Source organism: Oxyura jamaicensis, chromosome 27 (genome assembly GCF_011077185.1).
Source record: "Oxyura jamaicensis isolate SHBP4307 breed ruddy duck chromosome 27, BPBGC_Ojam_1.0, whole genome shotgun sequence".
Lineage (NCBI taxonomy): Eukaryota > Metazoa > Chordata > Aves > Anseriformes > Anatidae > Oxyura > Oxyura jamaicensis.
The window spans coordinates 3,049,429-3,077,421 of record NC_048919.1 but is presented as its reverse complement, the minus strand read 5'-3'; the positions used below and the strand labels follow the sequence as shown (position 1 = coordinate 3,077,421).

General features: G+C 56.4%; 2 protein-coding genes across 21 annotated transcripts in view; both read left to right on the top strand.

Moving 5' to 3' along the window:
- Nucleotides 1–73, top strand: part of SLC4A1 (solute carrier family 4 member 1 (Diego blood group)) — a 48,948-nt gene extending 48,875 nt beyond the window's left edge. The window contains exon 22 of the mRNA XM_035347485.1: nucleotides 70–73. Within this exon, the coding sequence (XP_035203376.1) occupies nucleotides 70–73 (4 nt within the window). The remainder of the gene's footprint in view (nucleotides 1–69) is intronic.
- Nucleotides 3–24,777, top strand: MAPT (microtubule associated protein tau). 20 transcript variants are annotated; one of them, XM_035347794.1, is made up of 16 exons: nucleotides 3–158; nucleotides 1,524–1,610; nucleotides 2,869–2,955; nucleotides 4,560–4,625; nucleotides 7,585–8,496; nucleotides 10,869–10,924; nucleotides 12,044–12,223; nucleotides 12,902–13,034; nucleotides 13,651–13,701; nucleotides 14,028–14,293; nucleotides 17,352–17,444; nucleotides 17,591–17,683; nucleotides 21,214–21,295; nucleotides 21,780–21,892; nucleotides 23,797–23,944; nucleotides 24,491–24,574. In XM_035347794.1, the coding sequence occupies exons 1-16, from the start codon at nucleotides 86–88 to the stop codon at nucleotides 24,493–24,495; spliced, it is 2,445 nt and encodes an 814-aa protein (XP_035203685.1). In that variant the 5' UTR covers nucleotides 3–85; the 3' UTR covers nucleotides 24,496–24,574. The 20 variants fall into 20 exon arrangements, 19 of the variants coding, with proteins under 19 accessions (XP_035203685.1, XP_035203687.1, XP_035203683.1 ...); XR_004756329.1 differs by lacking the exons at nucleotides 23,797–23,944; nucleotides 24,491–24,574 and adding an exon at nucleotides 20,812–20,850 and having other exon boundaries at nucleotides 21,780–21,800; XM_035347796.1 differs by lacking the exon at nucleotides 23,797–23,944 and having other exon boundaries at nucleotides 14,130–14,293; nucleotides 24,491–24,777.
- The last annotated feature ends 3,216 nt before the right edge of the window (nucleotides 24,778–27,993 follow it).

Here is a 27,993-nt window from a genome sequence, read left to right as displayed (position 1 = left end):
CGCACCAGGTGAAGACGTGCAGTGCCAGCATTTTCCTGATTCGTGATGATTTTTTGTTCTCTTCCCCAGGTAGCTGTGCTGAGAGATGGCAGAGCAGCGTCAGGACATCACCATGATGGAGGATCACGCAGCTGGCCAGGAGAAGCACATCCCCTCAGGTGAGCACCTCCAGGAGGAGGTGGTGTAAAGGACCTGCCCTGGCCACTGCTGAGAGAAGAAAGAGCTAAAACTGGGGAGAGCAGGGCCAGCAAGGGGGCCTTGGGGACGGCCAGGAGGAGACCTGGAAGGTCACCGCGTACCAGTGGGCTGCAGCCAGGGGACATGGGTGGCCCACCAGGTGCTCCTGTTGTTCACAGCCGTAGGAAAATGCTGCTGTTTGGTACTATTGCCCAGCAGGAGCAGAAATCCCCCGGGTATCTAGACGAGGGATGATCCTAGTGCTGCAGCTTGGCACGTGTGTTTCTTTGTTCACTCCTCAGTTTGCTGTCAAAGTAGAGCACTGCTTTTATTTTGAGACACAGCTCAAGGCTGCTGCTTGCTGCCTGCTTTTCTCACCTGCACAGGGAGAGGGGAGGACTGAGCAGAGAGCTCTGCGAGCGGGAGCCGTGCAAGGGTCTTTAGCCCCACATTTCAGACCTGCATTTCTCAAGAAGCCTTTCCTTTCTCATTCCACCACGCTCCACAATTGAGCTTGGAAGCCCACACAACACCAGCAGACGTGGTGGGACTCACTCCTGGCTATGTTCCATGTAAACATCATCTTGGTTTTCTTTTCTTGAGGTGCTTTGGCCACAGCTTACACCAGATAAGTGGGTTGTCTCGCTCCTGGAGAGAATCCATAGCATCCATTCCTCATGGGTCGTATAATGCGTTTCAGTCTGAGAGCTTCTCGCAGCTTGTAGTCCCATCTTTGCACATCACAGGTTCCCAGGGATTTCACTTACATTAGTTTGAATCTTCTTTTCCATTTTCTTCAGTTCTCATTATATTATTTTATTTGCCCAGACTCCTTGCAAAGAGGAGACTTGTGCTTCTTGCCCTGCTCTTCCAAAAGATGACTTTTGCAATCAAGCCTTCACATTGTACGTTACGCGCTGCACCGAGCCCTTTACAGAGACTTGCTGGTTTGCAGTGACTAGAATTAACACATCGTGGAAGTGCTCGGGAGCCTGCTCTGGGAGGGAAGCTAACGGTTCTAGGAATGGCAGAGAGGACAACAACCCCTCAGATGTAGCACATCTTTTCTGCTTATGTTGCTGAGATCTCCTTTCCTGCTTGTGCCATGCTGTGCTGTTTCTAGCTCTCTGGTTCACTGGGTTTTTCTTTTGCTGGTGGGCTTCTGCTTGTTCTTTTTGGCGATGGCACCGGTGTTTTTGGTTGGCATTTTCACGCTTTGCTTGCTCATTGAGGTATTTTACACTCTCCAATTCCTTGCTGCTGTGGATCTGGGCTAGTAGAGGTTTGTAACACATAGGCCATGACTCGTAGCCAAGGACTTGTCTAAGCATTTGAATGTTTTCCAGGCTATCCCCTTCAGATACCAGTCGATGATGGATCGGATGAGCCTGTTTCTGAAACATCTGACGCTAAGAGCACCCCAACTACGGAAGGTGGGAGCTCTTTGACTTACTGCTTTGAAACCATGATGGATGGGGTCGTGGTAAACCTTGCCAAAAAACTCACTGTGCCTTGTTCTTCTGGGGTTCCTCAGCAGGAGTGTTCATGCTCTTGGACAAGTGCTCTTCATTAGTTTCATCACAAGTGAGGTTTGCCACTGCAGAACGAGATAATTCATTTAAAGGTGGACAGTGGGTTGGAAGGCCTACGGCTGAGAGTGTGAAAAGTTGCTCGTAGTTGAGTGAGTTGCTTGTGGGTTGTTTCCTGAAGGCTTTTTACATGGTGACCTCGGGATCCCATCAGCTCAGCGCAGCTGGGAGCAATCCTGCATTGCTCCCAGGGACAGAGGTGTGCACCATGGTGCACCACCACAATACTCACAGCTCTTTTTTTGATCCCTCTATATTTATATGTTCATCAGTACAGCATCATTCATGCTGGAATGATGAGATGGACAGAGTCTATACATGGAACAAAACTTTGTGCTCATGTAAAAACCATATGGGTAGGACTCAGTGCCACTGAATGCCACGTTCTGGAATAAATCTCATTTGGAAGTAGTCTAGAGATTTGTTCACTGTTTTAATTAACTGCACTTTTTGTGTTCCTTTAGCCAGGAAGAGGCAGAATCTGAGGCAGAATCCTGGGTATCTGTCTCTTGGATAGATAAAGGGGTTAGTTTGCAAAAAATATCGAAAAGAAAGACGTGCAGAGACTGACTGGTTCCAGCTCTGGCTTGTTAGAGGTGTGGGCTGGCAGCGATCTGTAGCACAGCTCTGTTCTGTGCATGTGCCTCAGGAAATCAGGACACAAAACAAGGGATGTTGAACCTCTTTCCAGTCAGATCAGGGCTGTCACAACGAGCATATTGCCCTCTGGCAGCGCACAGATAGTTCAGGAAGGTATCGACGGGAGCTCCAGGCCAGTGCTGTCCCATGCAGCTGGCGTTGCTGTGCACGCAGAGCAGGCCCAGTGGCTGGCCTCAGCTCTGTATTTTCAGGCAGAGTTTATGGCAAAGCCTCCAGCTGCGTTAGGAGATGCAGACGTGTGGTTTGTGTGGCAGAGGGGACGGCTCGTGGTGTCCCCAAGGGACTGGCTTTGCTGTGTCGTGCTCAGCTGCCTCCCCCCACAAGGCCTGGCTCGAGGGAGGGAGCCGGGTGCTTTTCTGAGCAAAACCATCTCCAGAAACGTCCTGCCTCCCCCCAGGGCCTTGCCGCTCACCGGCTATGTGAAAGCTGCGTTGTTTTTCAGATGCCACAGCACCTTTAGTGGAGGAAGGAGACCACGAGGATCAGGGTGGTGTCGAACAGCACGGAGAGATCCCAGAAGGAACCACAGGTGAGGGAGACCAAGGCGCAGCTTCATCTCTTGATGCAGACAGAGCAGAGAGCTGCACTGGTTGGTGCTTACAAACGACCAAACCTTTCGCAGGCTTGCTTTGCTCCTGACGCTTCCTTCTTCCTTCTCCACGGCCTGCAGAAGTCCTTCCTAGCTTACAGCTTTCTTCTTGCCTTCCCCAGCCTGGGGGAAACTCGCAACTTTTCCTTCTCTCTTTCTCAGCTCCTCATCTGGCAATCTTTCTAAATCTTTCTATCTGGTGTCTCTTTGTGGCTTCGCCTCCCATCTCCAGGCTAAGTGCGGTCCCTTCCCAAACCGTCTGCAACCTGCAGATCCCGGTCATCCCCACCCCTCTGCCAGCAGCCCTGCTTTGAGGTGAAGCGAGGCGGCCGCCGGGCCCTGCTGCTCGTCTCGCGGGCCCTCTGCCTGGGCCCGGCCCCTGCGGCTCTCGGGAGCGGCGGCTGGAAACCAGGCCGCTGCGGCAGCTCGTTGGCTGCCGGCGTGTTTTAAGGATAATGAAGAGGAAGGGAAGGGGCTAATTCAGCCCGAATGCTCTGTGGGGACTCCCTGCACCCAGGCCTGGTTTGGCAGGGGGCAATGGGGGTCTCTCAGAGGTAGAGCTGTGTGTACGGCCTGGCAGGACCCCATGGGAGGCCTGGGCCTGTCTGTGGAAAACGAGTGCGTGGCCCCTGTGTGGTAGCTGCTGGGTTCCCCTGGAAATTCAGGCAGGTTCTGAGAAAGGTAGTGGGTAGAAATGGGCTTCTGCCAGCGCCCAAACACCGGCACAGCCCCACAGCTCAGCCCCACAGGTAAACTGCCTGTCCTGCCTCCGTCCCAGGCTACTGGTGGAGCCCTGGACGGGAGCAGCTCGCCGGCCAGGAGGGACGTGCAGTGTCTGATTCACAGCCTGACTGCACCAGGGAGCCAGGAGGAAGCAGTTTCTCCAGAACTCTTTGGACAAAAAAGGGGGAAAATGGAGAAATTTCTAGTTTGACTCTAGAACTGTGACGTACAAGTGTAATTGATTAGGTTGGTTTGAAGGTATTTATATCATACATTGAAATAATTCTGGTACAGACAAACTATCACTGCCATGAAGAAACTTATGCTTCTCTAATGTACCCGTATTCCTGAAGCATCAGATTCATATCAGACAGAGATTAGCTGGCATCAAATAGCCTGGGCAGAGTTCGCTGCAGTAAGCTAGGTGGAAGACACCGAGGAGGCAGGGCTCAGGTCAGAGGTAGGCTTCATGTGAGTGCCACCGGCAGCGTAAATGCTAGGTGGGGATGAAAATCCACAAGTTTCCCTGCTCCTTTACAGCTCGTTTTCTCCACCTCTGTCTGAAGGAGCTTGTGCTAAGCTGCCACTCAGGATGCGACTCAGTGAAACGCTCCTCCAGCCTGATACAGCACATGCTGAATAAATCTGGCTAGGTTGATCATCAGCATGGGTTGATTCCCTTTCTGATGCTGCCCTGCTCATAGTACAGCAGTGATGGGCAGAATCAGCAAGGAGGTAAATTCGTTCTCCAGACATTCTCAAACTTAATTCTTGTGGTTTTGATCATCTTTTTTCCCCTTCTTCCTCTGAACTGGGACCAGCTGAAGAGGCGGGCGTAGGAGCCACCCCCAACCTGGAGGACCACGCTGCAGGAGACGCCGCTCAAGGTTAGTCCAGCTTCTCTTACTGGGTCCGGTTAGTGCTGCTAGTGGCTTGGGGGTTTTCTTCTGCAATGAAGTTCTCCCTGTTCCTGCTGGGAGGGTCACACATGCTGGGAATGTCCCCACACACTCATTTCAGGGAACTGCAGCTTTTCATGCACCAGCTTTCTCTGTCAGATGGCTGAAGCCCTGGTGCTTGTCTGTCCAGTTGCAAAACAGAGCATCCTCCAGGCTAGGAAAAGTACTGAACAGAGCCGGGACGGTGCAGGTAGCTGGGGGGCACTGAGAAGGGTCAGTTTTGGGCCCTGCATGTCAAAGGAGTGAAATACCTGACTCAGATTTCCATGTCTTCAACTTAAACGTTGATCTCAAACCTACTCACTGATGCCCTTGCTATAGTATTAAGGGCATTTGTTTTCTCATCCCAGTCTCCAGGAACAGGACTGACAAAGGCACGATGAGCCGTGAGCATTTCTAGAGCATTAATTGTGCATCTGCTCAGATGAGCCAAGTAATTATCCGGGACCCTCCTGGCTATCTGGAAGCCTGCCTTGACTCTGCTCAGTTCAGACTCGACTGAAAACTTGAGGATGGGATTCTTCCAAAGCACCCAGTGCTAGCTTAATTCTGTGCCCAGTGAGGCAGACTGAGGGGTTTGAAATCACTTTGACATAGCCGACTTGCTCACACTCATATATCATAGCTCTAATTTTGTGCGCTATTTACAATGCCAGTTAAAGCCCATTTTGTAAGGTAGTTTTGTGACATGCTACAAATTCCTCAAGCTGCTTGGACAGTGTCTTTTCTCCTCATGGCTGAATTATTGCATTTATAAACATCCATCTCTTTTCAAGAAGTAGATAGGTCTCAGCCTTCTCAGCTCAGGGAATAACTGAGGTCTTTGCTTTCCACACACAGCACAGTTCCTCACATTCTGCTCCTTGCAATTTAAATACAGCATTTGCTTACCTGTCCAGTGGGTCTCAGGTTAGCAACTCCTCTGTATTTAAAGTAGTGGCGCCGCTAAGAAAGAAATCAAGGTCGTTAGCAGGAGGGGTAAAGCTACCTCTGCTGTCTGCCCTGTTTAGTCTGGTTCTAGCTGCTGTTCATCGCCAGATTTTTAATAGGACCTTTCTGTATTGTCCTGGGATCTTTCAGCTGTCAGATTTGGGGACATTCAGCTAGCTGGAGCTCTGATAAGACCAATATGACATTTCTAAGTTCTTATGTAAACTGTTACTTCTCTGAAAATGGACTTTTAATAATGTGCTGCTTCCTTTTAATGATGATATGATTGTCTTTGATTTGGAGGAAAATACGATTATTGATGCATGCACACAGCCGTGGATATCTCATTACTATCTACCTCCGGTTTTTGTGTTGTGGGATTTGAAACAATGATCTCTGGAGTGAAGATGGAGCGTGTTAAAATGCCTTCGGAGTCTCAGGTGGAAAAGCATCTTCTGATTGATGGTTTTTGCCGTGCTGGTATTCTGCCAGCTCCCGACCTGGTGCTGCACATTTGCCTCAGCACTGCTGACAGTCCTGCAGGATGGAAGCACAGCTAATGAGTTGCCTGTCCACATCCCTGCACCAGCAGTTGCTAGAGGTCCTGTTGGTCGTTGGCAGCAGAAATGAGCCAGGACGGTGTGCTGGCTGCTGCAGAAACACTCCTCAAACTCTGTGGTTACAAAAGGAGTTTCTTGATGCCGTGTTTCAAATATTACCTGCCAATAGATGCCACTTTTAAGATTTCTCTTAAACCAAAGTTCTGGAGGTCTTTGCGTGGCAGTTTCATTTAACCATTATGTTATCTTAAAATGGGGAGACCATTGCTAAAAGACTGACTCAGTCTTGACTTCTTCTTGTCGTGTTTTAATCTCTGTCACATAACAAAGAAAGAACTGGAATCTTGGTACTGAAGTGCTCTCATCGAGGCTCCTCAGTACTCAAAAAGACCAAAGAGAGTTTGAAGGCAGACAAATTCAGAATATAAGGTCCACGTTCTTCCAGGAGCAGTTGACTCAGAGCAATTTACCTGTGCTTGGGGTGAATTCTCCATGGCTCAGTACATCTCTGCTTCAGTCAGATGAGTTTCTAGCAGAATAGCTCCAGCTCAAGCAGAATATATGGCTTAATGCAGCAATTGTTGGGTGAAATTGTGAAGTTCTGTGTCATGCATGAGATCAGCAATAGAACATAATTGTCTCTTCTACTCTGTGACCTTAAGTTTTGGGTTTTAAATGTCACCATGTCTGAGTGGTGGCAGCGCTGCTGGAACACTGATGATTGGATGCGTGGTCCAAAACTGCTGTGGCTGTGTCTCTACAGCCACCTTTTTACTTGCAGTTCTTTCCACTGAGGCTCTCTGCTCCACTGGCTGTCAAAATACACAACGTAAGAGAGGGGACATTGGGGTGCTCTTTTCCAAGCTCATAGAAATGACCTAGAGAGGAAAGCAGAGAAGGTTTGAGCTCTGGGAGGACGTAACCAGGCTCATGATGTCTGCATGAGCATCTCCTGGAAGTGAGAAGAGGACATCAGGGGTTTTGTAAGCCCACGAAGGAGGGGAGGGTGTCTGGCCTGATCTGTTCAGGCCCTTTGCTTGCCAGCCAGCTGGTGGTCTGATGGTGATGGTGGATGAGAAGCTGGATGTGTTCATGGCCAGCTCGCGGCACAGGTGAGGCAGCTGTTGGCACACTGGGGTACTTCAGCCTCCCCTGAGACTCCAGGGAGGACCCTTCCTCTCGCTGTGCCTGGCACTATTTCCAGTTCCCCTGGGGTCAGGGTCCCGCCGTTCGCTGAGTGGGGCAGGGTGCACTTGCTCTTACCCTCTAGATGTAAGAGGTGTCTAGATGTACCCTCTAGGAGTACAACTCCTCCGTCTCTCTGCCGCGTTACGTGACTGCCTGTTTGCCATGCCTGTGCTAATTGTTTGCCCATGCTTCGTACTCTGCGTCTTCAGCTCCAGGCGAGCCGGGCACTCCAAAGCTTCAGCCTGGCCCTAAGGAGCCCGTGGGAGATGCGATAAAAAGAGAAAGCCAGCCCACAAAGCAGGTAGCCGGGGCTCTTCGGGAGCCTCCTCCGACACAAGAACCGAAGGCTGCTCCCACCAGGATCGAGGTCACTATCCCAATCCCCCTGGATATGTACCAGGACTCCAGACCGCCTGAAGACGACGAAGTGTGGGATCATCGAGGCAGGGAAGGCATCGGCGTGGATGCAGCGCCGGGAGCAGAGCTGGGTGCTGATGTGTGCGCTGCGGGGCTGGCAGGAGCAGGAGGCACGGCTGACCCCCGCGGTAAGGATGGGCCAACGCCTTTGTATACCAGAGCCCCGCTAAAAGAAGATGCCAGCAGACGAGAAGGAGATGAGGACCGTGACATTGATGAGACTTCTGAGCAGGATTTGCCTTCCCTGGTGGGCCAGCGTGTTTCTCCGGGACTTGAAGTGGGTTTCTGTGTAGCGGCAACTAAGGAAGAAGCCCTTGAAGAATTTCCCTTTGGAGAAGAGAAGTCCCACGATGTCCTTGGGGACACACCGAGAGAGGCGGTTCCTGGTGAAACTGAAGCACGTAAAGCAGAAGAGGACCAAGAGGAAAGGAGACAGCCGGAGAGGGGGGAAAAATACACAGATATTGCCCCACCAGAGCCTTCTGCAGCCATCTCCCAGGCAGAAGCTGAGCCCAGGGAGGGAGAGGATGCTGGACCCTTGCTGGAAACAACCAGCCTCCCTGCTCGGTCGGACGACGACACAAAAGACAAAGATGCTGCTCTGGAAGAGGCTGTGCCGGAGGCTGGAGGACGCCGGACGCCCAGGAAGAAGCCGAGCGCCCCCGCTGCAGACAAAGCAGGCAGCCGCGTTCCCCTCCTGAAAGGTGCGTGCGCACCGCCTGCCTGCTCACCACAAGGCTGCTTCAGCTTCACCTCTCGAATCCCGCTGCTTGGGAAATGGCCTGGACCCGTGCTGCCGACTGATCGACAAAGCACCGCTGCTTCTCCCTCCCCTTCCTCCCCCCGTTATTTAATCCCGGACGGCCTGGCGTCCCTGCCAGACCCTCACGCTTTGGTTCTGCGCCCCCTTGCATGGTGCTGGCGTGTCCCGATCATGCTTTGTTCTCCTGGGTTTGTTTCAACCTCCTTGGATTTGGGGGGGTGGGCTCCTTAACTCGCCCCCGGCGCTTTCCCAGAGGAGGAATGCTGGCTGGCGCTGTGCTGGCATGGCATGCGGGGCTCACCCAGCGCACGCTGGGGCTTGTTCCTAGACACGTGCCATCTGGTCTGCACGTGTCCGCTGAGCACCCAATAACTCCTCGCATCGCCTTTCCTCACCAGGAGGGAGAAGGAAGAGCGCAACTGAGATAGGTCAGACCCGGGAAAAGGCCCTGCCTTGGTCCTTTTTCCCGTAGTTTTCCCTTAAAATCGCTGTCTGCTGTTGGAGGCAAGGTCTGGACCTGTTGCAGGGCATTTCCAGTGCTCTCCCACAGCACCTGCTTCCATCCCAGCTCGGGATTTCCTGGTGTGACGGCTGCGTTTGGGGTGTCCGGCAGTGCGGACACTTCCAACGGGGGCTGCGTGTCCCTGGGCTGGGCGTCCTCCACCGCGAGCACCTGGGGGGCAGTCGGAGGCCGGAGCTGCTGCGGCTGTGCGGCAGTGTCAGCTTCAGCTGGGTGAAGGGCTGAGTTCCCCCCTCAAAGCACGAGGGGCTCTGCCAGCGAGGCAACTCTTGGACCTTTTCTTTCTCCAAGAGCAATTTTCTGCTTTTCCTGGGGGTCGGGGGTGCCACGGAGGAGCTTGCTGGGCGCAGAAGTGCGGATTTTGCAGCGAGTTGTGGTGAGAAGCTGGGGCAGCGGGCCACGCATCAAAACCCGATGGTCACTCACCATCTCATGCCTCACCTCTGGCTTTTGGGGTCGGGCTTTGGGGAAGCTCTGCCTTTCACTCCAGCGCCATGTCCCCGAAGCTGTCCTGGCTGCTTCCCTTAGCCCCCAAATGCTGCTCACCGCCTCTCTCTCCGGTTTGCAGCAGAGAGAAGCGTGCTCTTTGCTGCGTGGGGTTCACAAAGAAATTGTTGATGTGGCTTTTCCCCGTGGAGCTAAAGCTCAGGACGTATTTCTCAGCGCTCGCTGCCCGATACGCCGGCAGAAAGCTTCGCACGTGCTGCAGGGCGTCAGCATGGCTTGCTCTCGCTGTCATCAGAGCCTGGAACCAGTGGTGGGTTGCAGATGCATTGCCCAGCGTCAGCCGGTTTCTGATCCAACAGGAGGGATTTCCTTAATTAATTAATGAGCTTTTCCTTCAAACTCCGAGGTTCTTTGTGGCTGTTCAGCCTTGCTCTGCTCGGCAGCACCCTGGGAGTGGCTGCTGGGCTGGGGTCAGGGTCTCAGCGCTGCATTGACAGCGTTGCTCGTGGGCTGCCCCACCAGGGCTCCTTTCCAAACGCTGGGGCGAGTATCAGCAGCTTTTCCTCCCAGATTAGGGAGGAATTAGCTGAAGATGGAGAAAAGGGGCTTTGTTACGAGTGCCTTGTAGTCCAAACGTTACTTCCTCCCCGCTGGTAATCTCCTAATGACTGCAGTCCTGCACTGTTTTGCTCGTGGACTAACAAGACAAAGCAGTGAAACACTGAGAGTCAGTGCTTGGTACGAACCAAACAGGACAGCAGCTAAAACACTCAGCCCCTGCAGGGCCTGACCCAGATCGAGGCTCTGCTGGGGAGGCAGAACGCAGCAGCAGAGATGGGGAGTGAAAACCGCCAGGTACAGCGAGGCTTCGTAAAGCCAACACGCTGAACAGACGGCGGGCAGCCTGCCGCTGGTGGGTTTGGGGCATCCTGCAGTTTTAGTCTGTACATACGTGGTTGTTAGAACCAAGTGGGTGTTTGTTTGAATGAGGGAGACTCACATTTAGGGACAAAGAGGGCTGTTCTGTCCTAAATTAAAGGGGTGTCACTGGAACCGACTGCAAATCTGGGCAAAACACAGACCTTGCTGTGTGTGTCTGATGCTCCAGCGATGACTAACGCACCCCCGCCTGAGAACAGGATAATCTGCTAGCCCAGACACGATGTGCTTATGATATAACATTTAGAACCCGCTAATACTTCTAGGAACGGGATTTAATTTAAGCGAGAGCAGCACGGTGTAACACCAACCCAGCATGCGTGTTACCGTAGCCCAGATGTGCTCAGCTGGCTGGAGTTCACTCTCCCATTCCAAGAAGTGTAATTGTGTCTGTTTCCCTTTGTCAGCTCGTATCGACAGCAAAGACAAGGAAGGGGCTGAAGCTGAGGAAAAGAAACCGAAGGTAAGCTGAAAAACAAAACCAGCCACGATATCAGCCCACCTGGTTGGGTTGTGCATGTTCCTGTCTTCCTCTCCTGCTCTCCTGGACTGGGCTGTGCCAAACCCTGCCGTTCTCTTCCATTCTTCAGTCTTCCCTTCAAGAGCATTTTTCTTTTTGTCTTCCCTCCCCCTGGTTTGGATGGTGCAATCCTTGAGGGCAAGGTGGCAAAGCAACCGAAAATCAGACGCGTGGCTCATGGGGTTGTGCGGGCAGTTAGGAAAATCATTTTCTCAGCCCAAGACCAGGGAGCAGCAGGCTGGCTTTGCTGGGCCAAACGGGTCCCAAAGCCAACTCCAGACTGCGTTGGGCTGTAGCGGGGATGAGCGCTGTAACAATGCGAAGAGCAAGATGTCTAATTAAAAAATGAAATAAAACAATCCAGGCCTTGCAGATGCCGTGTTCTTCAGGAGGAGCAGAGTTTAGTAGTTGCAGAAGTTTGGAAGGTACCTGCCACGGCGCTGATTTGGAGGATGTTCAGCTCAGTCTGGCCAGTGTCTGGGCAAGATAATGGGCAAGCTGATAGTAGTGGGTGAAGAGTTAAAGTGAGGAACATAATTCCTTCCAAGCAGTATGAAATGGCGTCTTTTTCTAGGGAAGTTTGGCAGGGTTGACAAGGAACTTAATAGCGAGCTGTTATTGATGAAGCAGGTGTGGTGGGGCTGAGGGACCTGGGAGCAGCCGCCCGCATCTCCCAGAAGTGCTGCTGGTGGAAGTGCTGTGCCTGGCGTCTGCGTGGCGATCCTGCAGCGTCTCTGCCAGCGGTCTGGGAGTAAATGGAGCAGTTGGGATGGTAAAATGGTGTGGAGGGCGGTGGCAAGGACACGCTGCAGGGGGTGATGCATCCCCTGGGAAGGGGCTCGGCTCTCATCGTGTCATGGTGCAGCGGTGGGACCTCAGCAGTGCCCCAGCACCTCTGCCTAATTCTGTGCCTCAAGGACAGGGCAGTGCCAGCCGTCTCCTGTCCCACGCCTGCTTCTGCATTGCACCTTCTAATCCTATTTAATGTCAGCGATCGCTTTCTGTTCCCCTCCCATACTGATTTTTTTTTTGTTCCAATTTTATTTTGTTTCCATGTTTAAGAAATCCTCACCTTCCACCGCCAACCCCCCAGGCGATAGACCCTCCATCCCCCCCCATCGACACACCTCCTCTAGCACAACCCCTCCGAAAACTCCCTCCAGCCCTGCTTCCACCTCTAAACGAGTCTCTTCTGTCACATCCCGACCTGCCAGTACAGGAACGCAGGAAACAAAAGCCAAGGTAAGGAAATGAGAGAGGGAAAGGCTGCCTCGGAGAGCTCCTTAAGGCATTTCTGACAGTGCTTACGGGGCTGCACCATGTCTCAGAAGTATCTTACGTGCTGCAGGCCGTTAGGTGGTATCTCGGAGGCATTTCTGGGTCCCTTTGTGCTTAGTGTATAGATCTGGGAGGACTTTTCTGCAGGATCAGAAGACAGGAAGGAGCACCTTGCTATTTACACACCCCCACGGGCTATTTACACGTTACCTGAGTGCGTTACAGCTGGGGACCAAGGAAAAGCTTACCTGTGCTCGGAGCCTGGCTCTGTCCTGAATGGAGCCTCTGATCTAAAGTCCGAGGCTGGATTGGTTCATCTTCAGCACACAAATTTAGCAGAACGAGGGAAATAAATGACAAAATGCAGAGGACAGACGGAGCAGCTGGGCACACCTTTTAACCTGAGTGTGTGGGGAACGTTGTGGCTGCAGCTGGGAGCTCACGTACCCATGGCAGTTGTGACAGGTGCTACGATGGCAAGCAGGGTAGGAGCAGGCACATCATGGATGCCTGCACCTGGGGAAATTTGGGGAGCCCTGCAGGCTGCCAGAGCAGGCCGCAGGGGTGTCCTGCGCGGCTCCGATCCGTGAAAAGTGATAGCAGATCCCCCCTGCATCACCCTTCTCCCCCTTGCGTCCGCAGGGCCCGGAGATGAGAGGTGGCACGAAGGCGGCCACGCCGCGCTCCGCAGCCGGGCAGGCTCAGAGGAACTCGGCCAACGCCACGCGCATCCCAGCAAAGACACCCACGGCCCCCAAGACCCCTCCCAGCTCCGGTAGGTGGTGGCGAGAGCGGCGTGCGGCCGCCTTCCCTCGGGGGCTCTGACTCCGGGGGCTCCGCGTTGCTGTGGCTCCCAGGCTCTCCATGCAAGGATTTTGGGGTAGGGAGCCCCTCACGCAGGCTGGGGTTGTGCACGGCGCTGAGCAAGGGCAGGGCCAGCAGGATGAGGTCCGTGTGGAGCCTGGGAGCCGCTCAGCATCGTCACGGGGCTGAGGATGGTTCCCCTGAAGGGAGCCTTTCTGCACGCTGCTTCATCTGCTCGGTTCCTCTAGCTGCCAGTGCATAGGAGAGGGCACTCGCTTTATCCCCGTGGGATTTCCTCCAATTTGGAAGATTTAGACTGCTCCGTTTTTTTAATCCGTCTATTCCTTTTTCTCTTGACGATATTTCACAAAGACCTGGGAGAAGAGGATCAATTCTTCGATTGCAGGAATGGAGATTAGCCCATTATTCTCAGAAGAAAACCCCAGAAGGCATCAGGCATTGGGAATTTCCGTTAAAGCAGTGTATTTCACTGAATACATATTTTTTCCGTACTTAACCAGAGCTGCATAAATCAATTAAATTTCCAGCTTTATTAGGTTTAACCATCTTTCTCATTCATTAAACAGGCAGAAAGGAGCAGAAAAAACCACCTCCTGCAGCAGCAAAGTCTGAGAAAGGTGATGTTTGAGGATTTTCTTTCCTTTTTTTGATGGGGGACAGTTCTGAGCTGCTCAGTGATCTGAGCTTTATTTAATTACGTGGTTTTATAAAAATGCTTCCAAATTCCTTATAGAAAAGTAGTTTTGTTTCCGTGTCTTGTCTGGTTTTTCAAGCATACTCGTGCCACACGCTAGTGGGGCATCTTACCAATGATCCGGACAATGAAAAGAATGCCTTTCTTCTGAGATATTGGGGAACTGTTTTTAATTTGAGCTCTCACTTGAAAATTAAGTGCATCTGTCTGCTTACCCTGTGCTCGCCTCGCTGTGTCTGCAAACTTCAGGTGAGCAGCCCAAGTCTGGAGACAGAAGCGGTTACAGCAGTCCCGGCTCCCCCGGGACTCCAGGCAGCCGTTCCCGCACTCCTTCTCTGCCCACCCCACCAGCCAGGGAGCCCAAGAAGGTGGCAGTGGTTCGCACCCCGCCGAAATCTCCTGCGTCTGCCAAGAGCCGCATCCAGCCCTCAGCTGCGCCCATGCCTGACCTGAAAAACGTCAAGTCCAAAATCGGCTCCACCGAGAACCTGAAGCACCAGCCCGGAGGTGGCAAGGTAAGCGTGGCTTCTGCTTTCCTGCGGGGACAGCGGGTGCCCAGTGCTGCCTCTGGGAGCAGCAGTACCCGGGGGGGCAGCCAAGGCGGCTGCGCTGTGGCTGATCTCCAGCCCCGTGCTGCTTTTGGAGTGTTTTGGGCTGGTCGGGTTGGGGGCTTGTCCTGAAATCGCTTGGCTGGCTTAGAGCAGCTGTCCCGCAGAGGGCTGCAGGGAGCTCGGGGCTTCCATGGGGTGGTACAACCGAGTGCAGACCGTCTGCCGGGGGGTGATATTCCCCCGGGCATCCAGTTAGGGAGAGCAGCTTGTGACCTGCAGCCCTAAAGAGTCTCAGGATCGAGGCGGTGTTTCTGGATCCTACCTGGAGCAGTCGCCCCGACGCTGCCTCCGTTTCTTTGAGACGATGGCCGCGTCCTGCGAAGGTCCCGGGATAGGTGAACCACCCCCAGGAGAACTGCGGCCTCTGCCAGGTCGTGCTTGTGGTCCCAGAGGGCAAAGAGCTTTGGGCTCACTGGGTCAGCCCCAAAACACGGCCAGCACCGAGACCGCAGGGCCCTTGGGTCCGATGGGGGGTTCCTGCTGGGTGCTTCCCCCCCGGGGCCAGCCGGGGCTCTGGGGGCGATCCCAGCCCTGCTGGGATGTGGCTGGGGCTGAGCTGGAGCTGCTGCTGGGGCCAGGATTGTGGCTCAGGTCTGGTGAGGGAAGCAGTGCAGGGGCTGAGCGGTTTTCCTAAAGCGCTGGGCTTTGGGATCTGGTTCTGCTGGCAGGGCTGTGGACTGCACGCTGCAGTCAGCTGCTGTTGGGCCCCGACGGCGCCGTGTGGCACGGCCAGAACTGGTGGCAGTGTTTTATCCCCCAGCCCCTGGTGTTATCCGCCAGCCCCTGGTGCTTTTCACTCCCGGAGAGAGCAGCAAAGTGAACGCTGGGCTCCACGTGCTCGGGAACGAGGGCGTCACGTTAAATTTTGCAAGCCCAGTGGCAGAGACTTTTTGCAAAGCCCTGGCACAGACCTGGCTGAGGGCCCGGTGGCTCTTACAGGGACGTTAAACGGCAGAACCACATGCCTGGTGCCCCGTGCAGCCAGGACTCACCACGTGCTCGTGCCTGCAGCTGCTGAAGCACCAGGACCACGACACGCCCGAGCGGTGCCTGCCGCTTCGTGCCATCCGGTGGCTCCGTGCCTCTGAGCCTGTGGCACGGGGGGAGGCTGTGAGATGGCTTCTCCTCTGCATCGCAGAGAGCAGCGGGCTTTGGCGTTTCTCTAGGTGCATTGGCTGGACGATGCACGGTTTGCTCTCTGCTGCAATCCGGGGATCAGTTACCATCTCTGGACCCCGGCCGGGGCTTTGGCCGTTAGCAGGGCCGAGCAGCATGTGTCCCCTCAGCTGCCTGCGTCCCGGGTCTCATCCCTCCTGCCTGCGTAGCACGAGGCTTGTATTTTTCCTGCCGCCCCCTCAAAACACCGCTCCTCTGGGAGTTCAGAAGCCTCCCGCTTGCTGTAAACGGGTCAAATTGTTCGCTTCTTCTTTTTAATCCAGCTTTTGCTATTTTTTTTCCCTTTGTCGGCTTCTCTCTTGGGCAACATATGGTTCATTGTCACTGGAAGAGTAGGAGCGGCTGAATTCGGGCCGATTCATTGCTCTTTGCACGGGGGCATGGCTGGGTGCTCTGCTGCGGGATCTGTAGGGCACGAGGCGGCTCTGAGCTGAGCGGCTGCAGCTGGAGTGGAAGGGGCCGACCCCACAAGTCTGGGTTTAGGCTGCCCAGAAGCCGGCCCTGCAGCCCTGCTCTGCTCTCTCCACCCAAATTTCTGCCCCCCAGCCCGGGGAGCATGGGGCACACGAGGCAGAAGTCAGCCAGACCAAATCCTTTCCGCTGCTTCTGCGTTGTCTCAGCACTTCTGTTGCTGGTTCTCTGAGTACTGCTCTTGGTAAGCCCGGACGAGCCGAGCTGTGTCCTGATCTGCAGGATTCATTGATCTGGACTTGAAAAATGGCTCTGGGGGCTTCTGTCAGCCTTGGTGCTCCTCGTGCTGGAGAACCGCGGTTCAGCGAGGAGCAATCCTTGCCGCAGCAGGCTGGGGACGTGCTGAAACGGAGAGCGAGGTTTTGTGCCCAGCCAGGGCCCTGGTTTAGGTCAGAAAACAAATTCAGTGTGTGCAGGGGAAGGAGCAGGGACTGCACGTCCGTCGGTGTCTTGTCTGGCACAGCTGCTCCTATGCGTGGGGTCACTCCAGCATCGCTGGCCTCATAAAAGACACAAAAAGCAAAACAAACCCTAAGTGGAAACAGCTTCTTCAGTACAAAAAATTAGGGAGAGAGCGGACAGGCCTCGGGTCTGGAGGGTGATGTTAGCAAGGTGTGTGGTTCCCGGGGGTACCGAGCCATTTCCCACCCGAGGTGGTGTCAGGAATATGGGACAGAGCCTTGGGGGTTGGCCTGGGCTGTCCGTTCATCTCGTCTGCACGAGGGTTAAGAAAACTGCAGGCGTGGGACCGCGTCCCTGGCAGCCACGGCGTTTTCTCCTCGGGACTGCAGAGGGAGTTGGAGCCCTGCACAGCGCAGAGTTCACCGTCCCCCCCGGGCTGCTCTCCAGGATGCTCTCGGCATCCCATCGCAGTTTGCTCAGCAAGGGAGGGAGGATGCGGGCTGGCCCGGGACGGGGTGCTGAGCCCTGGGGTTTTCCTCAGCCCCATCCTTGCTCCCAGCCCGCCCGCTCGATGCAGGTGCTGAGGCGCTGAGCGCTGCCGCTCCGCAGCGCGTTTGCTGCCCAGCAGGTCCCTCCTTTTGTTCGGGGAAAGCAAAGGGGGGTCGCTGGCTTTTCTGCCGGTGTTCTGCCTTGGAAACCGGGGCTGCCTTGCCAGGCAGACGTCAGTAATCTCTGGCTAAAGCTCGCTCACCTCCATCTTCGGTTTCCAAGCCATGAGCAGGGCCGTGCAGCAAGCCAGAGCTCCTCCTCTGCTCCTGACGCTGGAAGGCAGGCTCCTGGTTTGAGTGCTATTTCGCATGGTCAAGCTGCAGATGATCACGTTGTTTCTCACGCTCTTTTCTGGCTACCAAAGGTGCAGATTATTAATAAGAAGCTGGACTTTAGCAGCGTTCAATCCAAGTGTGGCTCAAAGGATAATATCAAACACATCCCAGGAGGAGGCAGTGTGAGTACCTTCACACTTTCATGCACTATAATGGTTCTTATACTAAGTGGCATGTTGTGTACACTAAACTGCCGATGCTATCTGCAGCGACCGTGCCGTCAGATAGCTATTGGTGACGTGCAATGACTCTTTTCTGGCTACCAAAGGTGCAGATTGTTAATAAGAAGTTGGACTATAGCAGCGTTCAATCCAGGTGTGGCTCAAAGGATAATATCAAACACGTCCCGGGAGGAGGCAGTGTGAGTACCTTCACACTTGGAATGCTCTGTGATAATCCTGGCAGTAGTGGCATGTTTTCGACACCGAATCCCCAATGCTATCTGCAGCGGCCCCGCCGTCAGATAGCGATTGGTGGCGTGCTGTCCTTTAACCCATTAACCCAGAAGGCGTGGGTAGAGGAACCCTAACAAGTCCTGGACGTGGACAGAACTAACTGACCCGCGTCTGAAACGAACCGTCCCGTTAACCCCGAGGTTTTACACTACCTGGAAGGCTTAAAGCCTCACTGCCTGCAGGCCGGGTGGCCTCCAGCAGGCAGTGACGCAGCTGCTGATGCAGTGGACGGATGGATTTATGAGCAAACGCAGTCCTTAACTGCTGACGGCCCTGCTAAATCGCACCTCACCCCACACAACACGTAAAAGCCCAGGATCCTGGCCGTTCCCATCAGGCAAGTACGATCCATGTGAACATCCACCTTCTCCGTGCTAATGAATGTGCCCGGTGTGTGCCAGTGCCCGTGGAGGCTGAGCCTGAAGCAGCACCGTGTTAACTGAGCTGAACCCAGGCATTCCCAGAGGAGCAGCCAGCCTCAGCCTTCAGTTAGCCTGCCAGAAACCTGCAGAAACTCCCCAGGGGTCGGTGGATTTGCACCGGTCTCTCTGGAGGCAGAGCTGGGGGGCCAGGAAAGACGATGGACCAAGGAGGGAGCATCACCGAGACCCCAAACGGCGCGGCCCACGGTCTGTGGCCACCTGAGGCAGCCATCGGGTGCCCCTCAGACGTTCCCGATGGATTTTCTTTGTGCTGTTTTTGGTCTCTGGGGATGCCCCCCTGGGAAACCGAGCGTTGCAGAGGGCTTGGCACGTAAGCATCGGGACATGACTGAGTTTGCAACCTCGGTCTTAAATTTGCTGGCATTCTCCATTTATTTACGGGCCGCAGGAGCTGCTTTGCAGAGGTGGGCCTCTGTGCAGCAGGTTCCCTGCTCTTTTTGCCATTTCTTAAACCTGGCTCCTGCACTGGCTGGCCTGCCTGCTGTATTACGCCAGGAGGGGGTGTCTGTCCATCGCATCATGTGCGTGGCTGCTGCTCAGCTGCAGCACGAGGTGCTGAGCTCATCCTTTCCTCCACTGAGCGCTCGCACCGTGGGCAAGCACTTGGCTCTGCAGTGGCTTACGAATTATCTGGATTTTTGGCTAGAGATCGCCATCCCTCCTCAGGCTCTGCCAGCAGCGAAAATGGTGTGGTCGCCGACACCGAAAGCAGCAGCTTCGCTGCGGGTGCCCGGAGCAAAGTTTTGTGCTGATTTGGCTCGGGTGTGACCACACGGGCTGACCTGGCGGCAGAGCTGCGCCTGGGGGGCTCCTCCGATCGAGGGGCAACGAGAAGCCCGCGGGGCACGGCGGCAGTCGTGTCTTAATCCTCTGCAATGCTGCCAGCAGCGACGCCAGCCCAGCCTCTGCCGCTTCGAGGGAAGCGAGCTGCTGCTGCTGCAGCCTGGGGTCAGCACCTTTTTTTTTTTTTTTCATGCCAGTGGCTGCTCTGGCAGGGTGATGCAGTAGGCAAAAGCTGCCCTAAGAACTGGGGATGCTAAGAGGTGGGATCCCAAGGTCTCTGGCGCTGATTTCCCAGGCAAGCAGCTCTGTGCCCCTTTCCCTTTCTTGCTAAAGTGGGAGGCCCCTGCTCTGCTCCCAGCCAAGGTTCATCGAGTCCCACCTGTAAAAAAAAAAAAAAAAAGGAGCTGGGAGGGGAGCAGAAAGGGATTTGGTTGCAGGTTGCTTGCTCTGGAAATAGGGGGGGTCTTCCAGACCCGGGTCCCAGCAGTGCCCCAAGGTGCTCCCAGGCCCTTTGGGCTCGCGTGGGATCACAAAGGCTCTGCCCTTCTGCGGGCTGTTTGCTGCCTTCCGAGTGAATTCAGCTCTCCTCCTACCCAGTGCGTTAAATGTGTGAGCTCCCCCCCACCCTGTCTCCATGTCTGTCTCTGCAGCGTGCTCCCAGCCCCTGGGGTTGCTTTTCTCCCCTCTCCCTGTCCCCACTCTCATTTCAATGTGCCTTTTGGCGTGCGTGAGCATCGGAGACGAGCCTGGCCTGCGTCCACGGGGCACGGGGCAGTGGCACCGAGCCTGTGGCCCTGCAGGAGCCAGGCCCTGCACCTCCCTGAAGATTTTTGCATGTCCCAAGCACCAGGGACGCTGCGATCCCACGGCTTTTCCTGGTGAAGGGGGGGACGTTTCTTAGCAGTGTGCACAGCCACGTCCCCGCTCGGCTCTGAGGACAGCGGCCACGGGGCTGCCATGAGAGCCGGGGCTCTTGAATCAGCGCAGGCTGCGGGGTGCCATAGAGAAGGGCGACCAACCCTTCGGCCACCCTGCTTCGGGGGCTGCCTGGCTGCTGGAGGGGTCCCCTCCTCTGTGAGGGTCCCTTTGGTGCCGGCACGTCCCTCCCGAGCACACGCTCCCCCGAAATCCCAGCCTGTTCCCGAGAGCCGACTGCTCCCCGGCAGGATGGGACCAGCCCGGAGGTGTCGGTGACCTGCTTTCTCCTGCACAGGCTCACTGCCTACAGCCAGAGCCGATTCGCACGCCGGTGCGAGTCCAAAACCAGGCTCCAAAGCAACTTTGGGGGGCCTGGGGACGTGCCCTCACCCCGCTGTCTCCCAGTCCTGGTGTCGGTGGTGTGCACGTGCTGTGTTTGCCGTCCCTGGCACGCCTGCTGCTCCCAGACTTGCAGATGTTGGCGTTTTCCAGCGTGGTGTCTAACCTCTAACGCAAACACTAAAAGCTCCCCGTTAACCGTCCCCGTGTGTGTGTCTCGTGTCACCCCGTGGCTCCCGGCACGGCACCGCGGCCGCTCCTCGGCGGGGGCGGCGGAGGTGGAGGTGCCGGAGCCCTGTTCAGGAACATAACGTGTGAAAGGACCAGAAAAGCCGCATAAAACCAGGAAATACTGCTGTGGGTCGGCCTGGTAGAATTGCCATTTTAATTTATATTATGTGAACTCCTGCCAGATATTTAGACTTTGCTTTTGCTTTTTTATTTATTTATTTATTTTTAACCGTTATTTCCATTGCAGCGTTTTTCAGAAATGCATATTTTGGTCACTCTTTGAAAATTTCTGTGCACATTGATCATTTCTGTTCTTTCAGTTTTTGTGGACATAAGCTTTATGTTTTACACCAGCAAAGGTATTTAATTTTTTACGTTTTTCTCTCTGGTATATATCTCCTCCTTTTGGATGATGTGTATGCAAATCTTAATTAATCACCACTCCACTTTCTTTCTCACTTAAGCACTTTATGCCTCTACTCCCCCCCTCTGTGGAGAGGTGATCTCGTGCATGCTGACATGTTAAGGGAGGCTCCTGCACACGGGCATTAATCATCTCCCGTTTCCGATGCCGGTTTCTTTTGTACTATTAATCTCACCGGGGTTGGAGCTGTCCTTTCCCTCGAATCCAGCTCAGGTGCCGCTGTGTGTTGTGCCTCCCCCTCCCCGTGTGCCCGGTGATGGCAGGAAGCTCATCGCCTTCTCCTTTCTCGCACGGACAGGTCCAAATCGTCTACAAGCCGGTCGACCTGAGCCACGTGACGTCCAAATGTGGGTCCCTGGGCAACATCCATCACAAACCAGGTACCCGCGGGGGCCGGGCGCTGGTCCCCGGGGGCTCCCGGGGAGGTGGGGGTAACGCAGGGGGTGCGGGGAGGTGCCTGGGGCAGTGACTGGAGCATCAGCGTGGTGCTGGGTGCTGTGCCCAGCTCTGACGCTGCTCTGCCTGAGCCCTCGTGGGCTGGGGAGGGATCTGCTCTGGTCCGTGGACACCCTCGGTTGTGCCAGCACACCGCTGCCCTTTAGGATTCATTCGGGGGTGTAGAGGGGAGTAAGGGTAATAACGCCCTGCCCGTGGCTCTCCGAATCATTGGGATGCCCGTCAGCTCCGCACAGCATCCTCTGGAAAGTCTTTACCCTGGTTCCCTGGGTTTCCAAAACTCTTGCTACCGTTTTTGTGGTCCTCGCCCTCCGCACAGCCCCAGCAGCGCTGGGCTCGGACCGGAGCTCTTCCTCTCCCGGCTGCCGCGGGAGCTGACGCTGCCCTTCTGGTGCTCCTCTCTTCCAGGCGGTGGCCAGGTGGAGGTGAAATCTGAGAAACTGGACTTCAAAGATAAGGTGCAGTCGAAAATCGGGTCCTTAGATAACATCAGCCACGTTCCTGGAGGAGGAAATAAAAAGGTAAAGGGGGGCTTGGTGGGAGCGGGGCTGCTCTTCTGCTGCGTGTGTCCGTGTGCCCTGAGAGCGCCTGGAGGCTGGGCTCAGAGGAGGACCCGCTGGCCAGGCTCGTCTCCAGCCCACACGACCTGAAACGACTTGCTGCCCAAATTCTGGTGGGGGGCGGTCGGTAAAAGCACCCTGCCCGTGGCCGGAGGCAGAGCTGAGGGCTCCCGGGCTGCGTTTTCCAGCCCCGGGGACGTTTGTCGGAGCCTGGCGCTGGCGGAGCTGCGGGGCTCGCAGCCCGTCCTCCTCCTGCCCACGGCCTCCTGAATGAGTGTGAACGCGTGCGCTGTCCCCTGCTGTGGTTTCCTGCTCTTCCTGCTGTTCTCTGAAGGTTGTGCACCACGAGTTTGTGTCTGGAACCTTTCACGTGACGGGGTGCTGCTGGTAGCGTCTGCGCCGCGCGCCGCCGATGAATCCTGGTGGGGTGGCACAGAGCTGGCGGTCAGGGCACTGCGTGGGCATCGGTTCCCCGGTGAAAGTGGAGCATTAAAGGCTCGGCTTTATTTAGAGGAGGTGGCTGTGCAGCAGGCTGCCGTTCCCGAAGGAAGGTGATGTCTTCCTTCAGATCTCAGTCTCCCAGACGAGGCTGACCAAGGACTGCGTCGGGAGCGGCACGCGTCTGGGGAGCTAAATTGAGAGGGAAAAGCCAGGCAGGTCGGGTGAAAAACTGAACCTGGAGGGAGCCGGGCATGCCAGAGGCTTTGCTGGTGCCTTCCCAGTAGGTGTCAGCAAGTAAAACCCCTCCGCGGCCGCACCTGAAGGACAGGAGAGCCCCTTGCAGGCAGGGCAGCGGGGACATGGGGGAAGCAGCGCCGGGACTCCAGCCTGGTGACACGCACGGTTGAGTTTCCCTAGGGAAAGGGGCTTTTTTTCTCTTGCTTGGTTTTCAAACTCCTTTTTTCTCGTTGGGAGGGGAAGGCTCTATTTCGGCTCCTGTGTTTTGGCACTCTGTTCTTGGCCGTGTTTTCTCTGTGCACCTCCCAGCTCTTCATCTCCCAGCGGTGTGCTGGCCTCTGCCGGAGGGACCGCTTGACTTCCTTACCCTTCTCTCGCTGCTGCTACGCATCAGACTGCCCTGTGCTTCACTGAGCCCATTTTCATCATTTTTATTATTACAGCACTGACGATTCTTTCATATCCTGGCACATTCCCTGGGTCATAGCTTGAAGAACTCGCCCTTTGGAGGGGGAGTTTATTTGCAGGGGGCTGAGCCGGCAGCGGGATCGCCTGCCTCAGCCTCCTCGCATGTCAGCTGTCCAAATCCTGCCCAAGTCCACACGTGGAGGAGGCTGGCAGTCTGGAGTTCATCCACTTTCCTTCCCCAACCCATTCCCCTTCACACCTTAGCACCGGGACCATCCTCGGGTGCTCCGAGGTGGGATGCTGTGGCCGCAGGGCGGGCACAGGACACAGCCATGCCCCGTCAGTTCCGCACCCACAGCGGCTGGGGGCGGCTCTGCTGCCCCTTCCCCAGCCTTTCCCTCGTCCCCAGCCTCCTCCTTGCTGAAGGCTCCCCTCACGGTGTCCCCAGCTCTCACAACCGAGCTCTTCGGAGCTGAGCTGGCTGCAGTGCCGCGGGCTGGGGTGCTCCGTGCTCTGCCCAGTACCTGCGCTGGCAGCATCTGCCGTCCCCTGCCGCACAGGGGACGCCTGTCCCCCCATCTCCAAAGGAGCTGCTGTTCTTCCTATGAGTCAGTGAATGGCCGGGTTTTTCAGGTCTTTTTCCACCAGTTTTCTCTTTCTTTTCTTTTTTTTTTTTTGGTCTTTTTCCTTCTGGTTGACATTTATTGGATCGTGTTTTTTTTTTGTTGCTGATGCGTTTTTTGCACCCCACCGCCCTGGGCGGGTTTCTTCACCTGTAGAGAGAGAAAGGCAAGGAAGACAAGACCTGTCCCCAGGCTGCTCGGACCCCGAGCCCAGACCCCGCTGGGCTCCAGTCCCTGGTGCTGGAGCCGCCCACCCCCCCGGAGAGCCAGCTCCCGGCCTTGCACTCGGCTGGGGAGGGCACCAGTAAGTAGCAAACCTCATCCGCTTCACCTCCCCTCGCGCTCGCCAGGAGAGAGGGGTTTGGCTCGTGGGAGCAGCTGGGCCGTGGGGTAAGGGGCAGCCGAGCCGTGCGCATCCCCCCCACCCCGTAAACCCCAGCGAGGGGAGCAGGAACAGCCCTGGTCGTGCCGGCTGAGTCCTGTGCCTGGGACCCAGCCCCACGCCGGGGCTGGGCGCTTGGGAAGGAGTCGGCGGCATCCCGAGGTGCCCCAGTCCTGCCACCCCCCTCCGGTTGTGCCCATTCCCAGTGCGGGCAACTGGAAGGGACGTGCCTGAGGACTGGGGGCACTGGGAGGGATCAGGCCAATGACCCGAGCAAGCCTCCGGCCCCTGGGGCTGGCAGCAGGTGGGGGCTGTCCCCAGCACCACGGTCGGCTCTCAGCTGCCTCCTCACCGCTTTCCTCCCAGCTGCACGGCGGCAGTGGCCCAGCGGACGGCTTGCAGGTAAAAACGACCTCTCCGGACCGTGCTCCCCATCCTCCCGCTCACCGGCCTCTCCTCTCATTGCAGATTGAGACTCATAAGCTGACCTTCCGCGAGAACGCCAAAGCCAAGACTGACCACGGCGCCGAAATCGTCTACAAGTCCCCCACCATCTCCGGAGATGCCTCCCCGCGCCGCCTTAGCAATGTCTCCTCCACCGGCAGCATCAATATGGTGGACTCCCCCCAGCTCGCCACGCTAGCTGACGAAGTGTCCGCTTCGCTGGCCAAGCAGGGCTTGTGATCGGGGCACGGCGGGCAAAGATGAGAGAAGACAAGGAAAAAAAAAAAAAAACAAAAGAAAAGAAACAAAAATAATAATCTGGCCTTCTTCCTCTGTTCCTTTTACAGCTGCTTCCCCACCCCCTAACTGGTTAATGATTTAACCTGCTTTTACTGTTCATTCAGCTCTAGCTCCAGGACTTCAAAATCAGACACTATGAGGTACAAAACCTCCTCTCCCCCTGCTCCTCGGAGCGCGCAGCCCGTGCCCGTCCCCGCTCCCTCCCCTCGTCCCTTCGCTGTCCCAGTGGGAAGGAGCCAGGGGGTGGAGGGGGCAGCCCCAGCACGATGCTGACCCCAGCACCCCAAGGGCCTCGCGGGAAGCGGGGGTGGCAGCCCCGGGGCTCCCCACGCTCGTTACCCTAACGATGCCCGGGCTGGAGGCCTGGCCTGCACTCAGCGCAGGTAGTGGGTGCTGCAGCCAGGGACTGCAGGCAGGTGCCCTCCCTTTCTGCATTAAATTTGCCTGCTGATTTGGAAGAAACCTTTTGTTTTTCCCTCTGAAAGCCGAGATGTGTATGAAGGTGACTGCCAGGTATCCCCTAATCCTGCTCTCAGCTCCGGCAGCTGGAGTACCGGCGACACCAGGGTGTCCCGTTGCAGAAGGGGCCCTGGCCGGCCGGCCCCCTCTCCGTGGCTGTGCTGGAACCGCTGAGTGGATGAGTAGAGGCTTTTCCCCGTTCCTTTGGCAGCCCCTCGTGTCGTAGAGTAGATTTGTCTGTATATGCTTGGACCGTGCCAGGGTGATTGTTTTCATAAAGAGCATGTGTTTGAAAACGCTGTAAGTAGTTTTGCGCTGCCCCGCGCCGGCTCCGCCGCAGCCCAGCGAGGAGGGCAGGTGTGGGGAGCCCTTGCCGAGCTGTGGGTTGTGCCCAGACCCGGCACCGCATGCCTGCCGGGTGCGTGGGTGCGCGCAGCGCCGCTTCCCCGCTCCCTGGGGGGGCCGGGGGCCGCGCAGGGTTGTCCTGGTGCTGCGCCCCTGCGGCTGTGTGCCTCTCGGGGCCCGGGGACGTGGCATGAGGGGCACTCACAGCTCCAGGGCTGGGATGGCTCCTGGATTTGGGTGCAGCTTGTAACAGTTTGGGGTTGATTTGTTGTTTTTTTTTTTTTCTTCCCTGCAAGGTCAGCTAAGAGGTCACGGAAGTGGCAGCTCCATGGCTCTGCTGTTCTCGTGCCGTTGGCAGCGGTAGGAGACAAATGGGAGAACGCGAGGGGAAGGCGCGAGGGAGGTTTTAGGTGGTGCATGGTGGCAGCGCCCCCGGTCCTGTCCCGAGTCCAGCTGCACCGGGGCCAGCGGCTGCTCCGTGGCACTGCCCGCCCCTTTCCAAGGTGCCCTCCCGGTTTCAGCACGTTTGCACCCACTCGGTGTCCCGGTCACACAGCACTACCCGTCCCCCCCACACCACGCAGGGGAGAGGAGCTGACTGCTTGCTTTCACTGCTTTTGTTCCTGTGGCAACCTAGGGCTCGTGAGGGGGTGGCCAGGGGCTGTGCTGCACCCACCACCGTCCCCGCGCGCCCCTTCCTTCTACAACCAAAGAGGCTGAGATGCGATCGGTGCAGCTCAGCACGCATCCTCCCTCCCCGTCTCCTCCAGGAGGCGCGAGCCGAGGGGCTGGGGCAGAGCTGGAAGCAGGGCTGAGGGTGGCGGGATGCCCCGCAGGACCAGCAAAGGGCCCAAAGGGCCGTGCTGCAGGGAAAGCCGTGCTTTCCCAGCAAGGGGCATGCGGTGCTGGGGCCGAAATCCCAGTCTGAGTGGGGTGGCAGGGGAGGCCTCGGGGTGGAGGCTGGGAGCCACCAAGGCCTCGGGGCAGTGCAGCATTCACTCCCTGCTCCCGTCCTTAGCAGGAGGTGATGAAGCTGCCGCAGTCTTCACACGGGTGCACACCACGGGGCTCTGCAGGGTGCTGGGTCACTGCGCCTGGGTGTGGGCTGGGGCCGAGGGGGAGGCCTGGGGAGGGCGGGGAGGGCGCCTGCTCCAGGCTGGAGCACCGCTGGTGGGGTGGAGGTGGTGGTGGTTGGGGTCCAGCCCTTGTCTCTGCAGCCCCTGGGGCAAGAGCCCACGTCTGGCGTGTCACTAGCTCCGTTTCAGTTGACTCGATGATTGTAAGCATCTGTATTTAAGTCCGTGACTCCCGTTGTATCGCTGTGGGATGTAGACGCCGCTGCAGCTTTTTTGTCCTATGTAAAAGCGAAAGAGTGGGAGACATCCCCACCCCCACCACACCACCCCTTCCACCCCTCTGGCTGCAGCACTGCAGCTGCTCTTGCCCATCTCAGCCCCATCCTGCCGGCCCCCTCCATGCGGCTCCCGAGGGACACCAGCGCCGGGAGCCGGCCTTCACCTGCGGCTCCAGCGAGCGGCCCCCGCCCTGGCTCCACCGAGGCGCAGGGGGCCTGGACAGCCCCGTTTCCTCTCCACCCCCCCCAGCACCTCCCGCTGCCCCCTTCCAGCAGCCCGAGCCACGGCCCCAGCCCCGACCCGCCTTCAGACCCGGGCCTGGGGGTTTCCGCGAGCAGCTGGACAGACCGACCCACGGCTTTCCCTTTACTCCACACACATCTTGGTCTGAAAAGGGTTGAAACCGGCACTGATTCAAAAACCATGTTTCTGCACTCAAAATTATGCTTGTTAAGTGAACTGCCAGTGTCAGACTGCCATGGCGGTGGCAGTCCCGTGTCCCCTTCGTGCGCTGGGGAGGGGAGGGCAGGTTTGATCTCAGTGTATCATTCTAGCTTAGCTTCCTGTCTGTGAATGTCCATAGTGTATTGTGCGTTTTAACAACTGGTTTACACTGTTGCCGTAAAAGTGAATTTGGAAATAAAGTCATTACTACAAGAAACGCCGCCTCTTTCGCATGGAGCTGGAGCAATGAAACGGCCGGGGCGCAGCAGGGAGCTGGTGAGGGGCACACATGGAGGCTCCAGAACATTGGGGGGGAGTTTGGGCTGCACTGTGGGGGGGCCAAGGAGGGCGAGCACACCTTCCATGATAAACCCCTCCGTGGCCAGCAGCATCCCCAAGGGTACCATAGACAGGGACCGACTTCAGCTCTACCCACGGGTAGTGGTGAACACGGGTTTTGTCAGAGCCCACTGCAAATCCACGGTGACGCCCTTTGTCCCCCTTTCACCCATTCCAGCCCCTATCCAGGTCCTTGCCCATTGTGTTTCTAGCTTTTGCAGCCCAGGACCCTCCAGCTGCCGGCACTCCGGGGGCCACAAAGCGGCCCCAAAGGGCCTTCAACCG

Coding starts and splice junctions, on each gene's coding strand:
- MAPT (XM_035347792.1), top strand. CDS start 86: ATGGCAGAGCAGCGTCAGGACATCACCATGATGGAGGATCACGCAGCT. Junction 4,626..7,584: donor TGCAGGAGACGCCGCTCAAG/GTTAGTCCAGCT, acceptor CTGCGTCTTCAG/CTCCAGGCGAGCCGGGCACT. Junction 17,445..17,590: donor ACATCCCAGGAGGAGGCAGT/GTGAGTACCTTC, acceptor TGGCTACCAAAG/GTGCAGATTGTTAATAAGAA.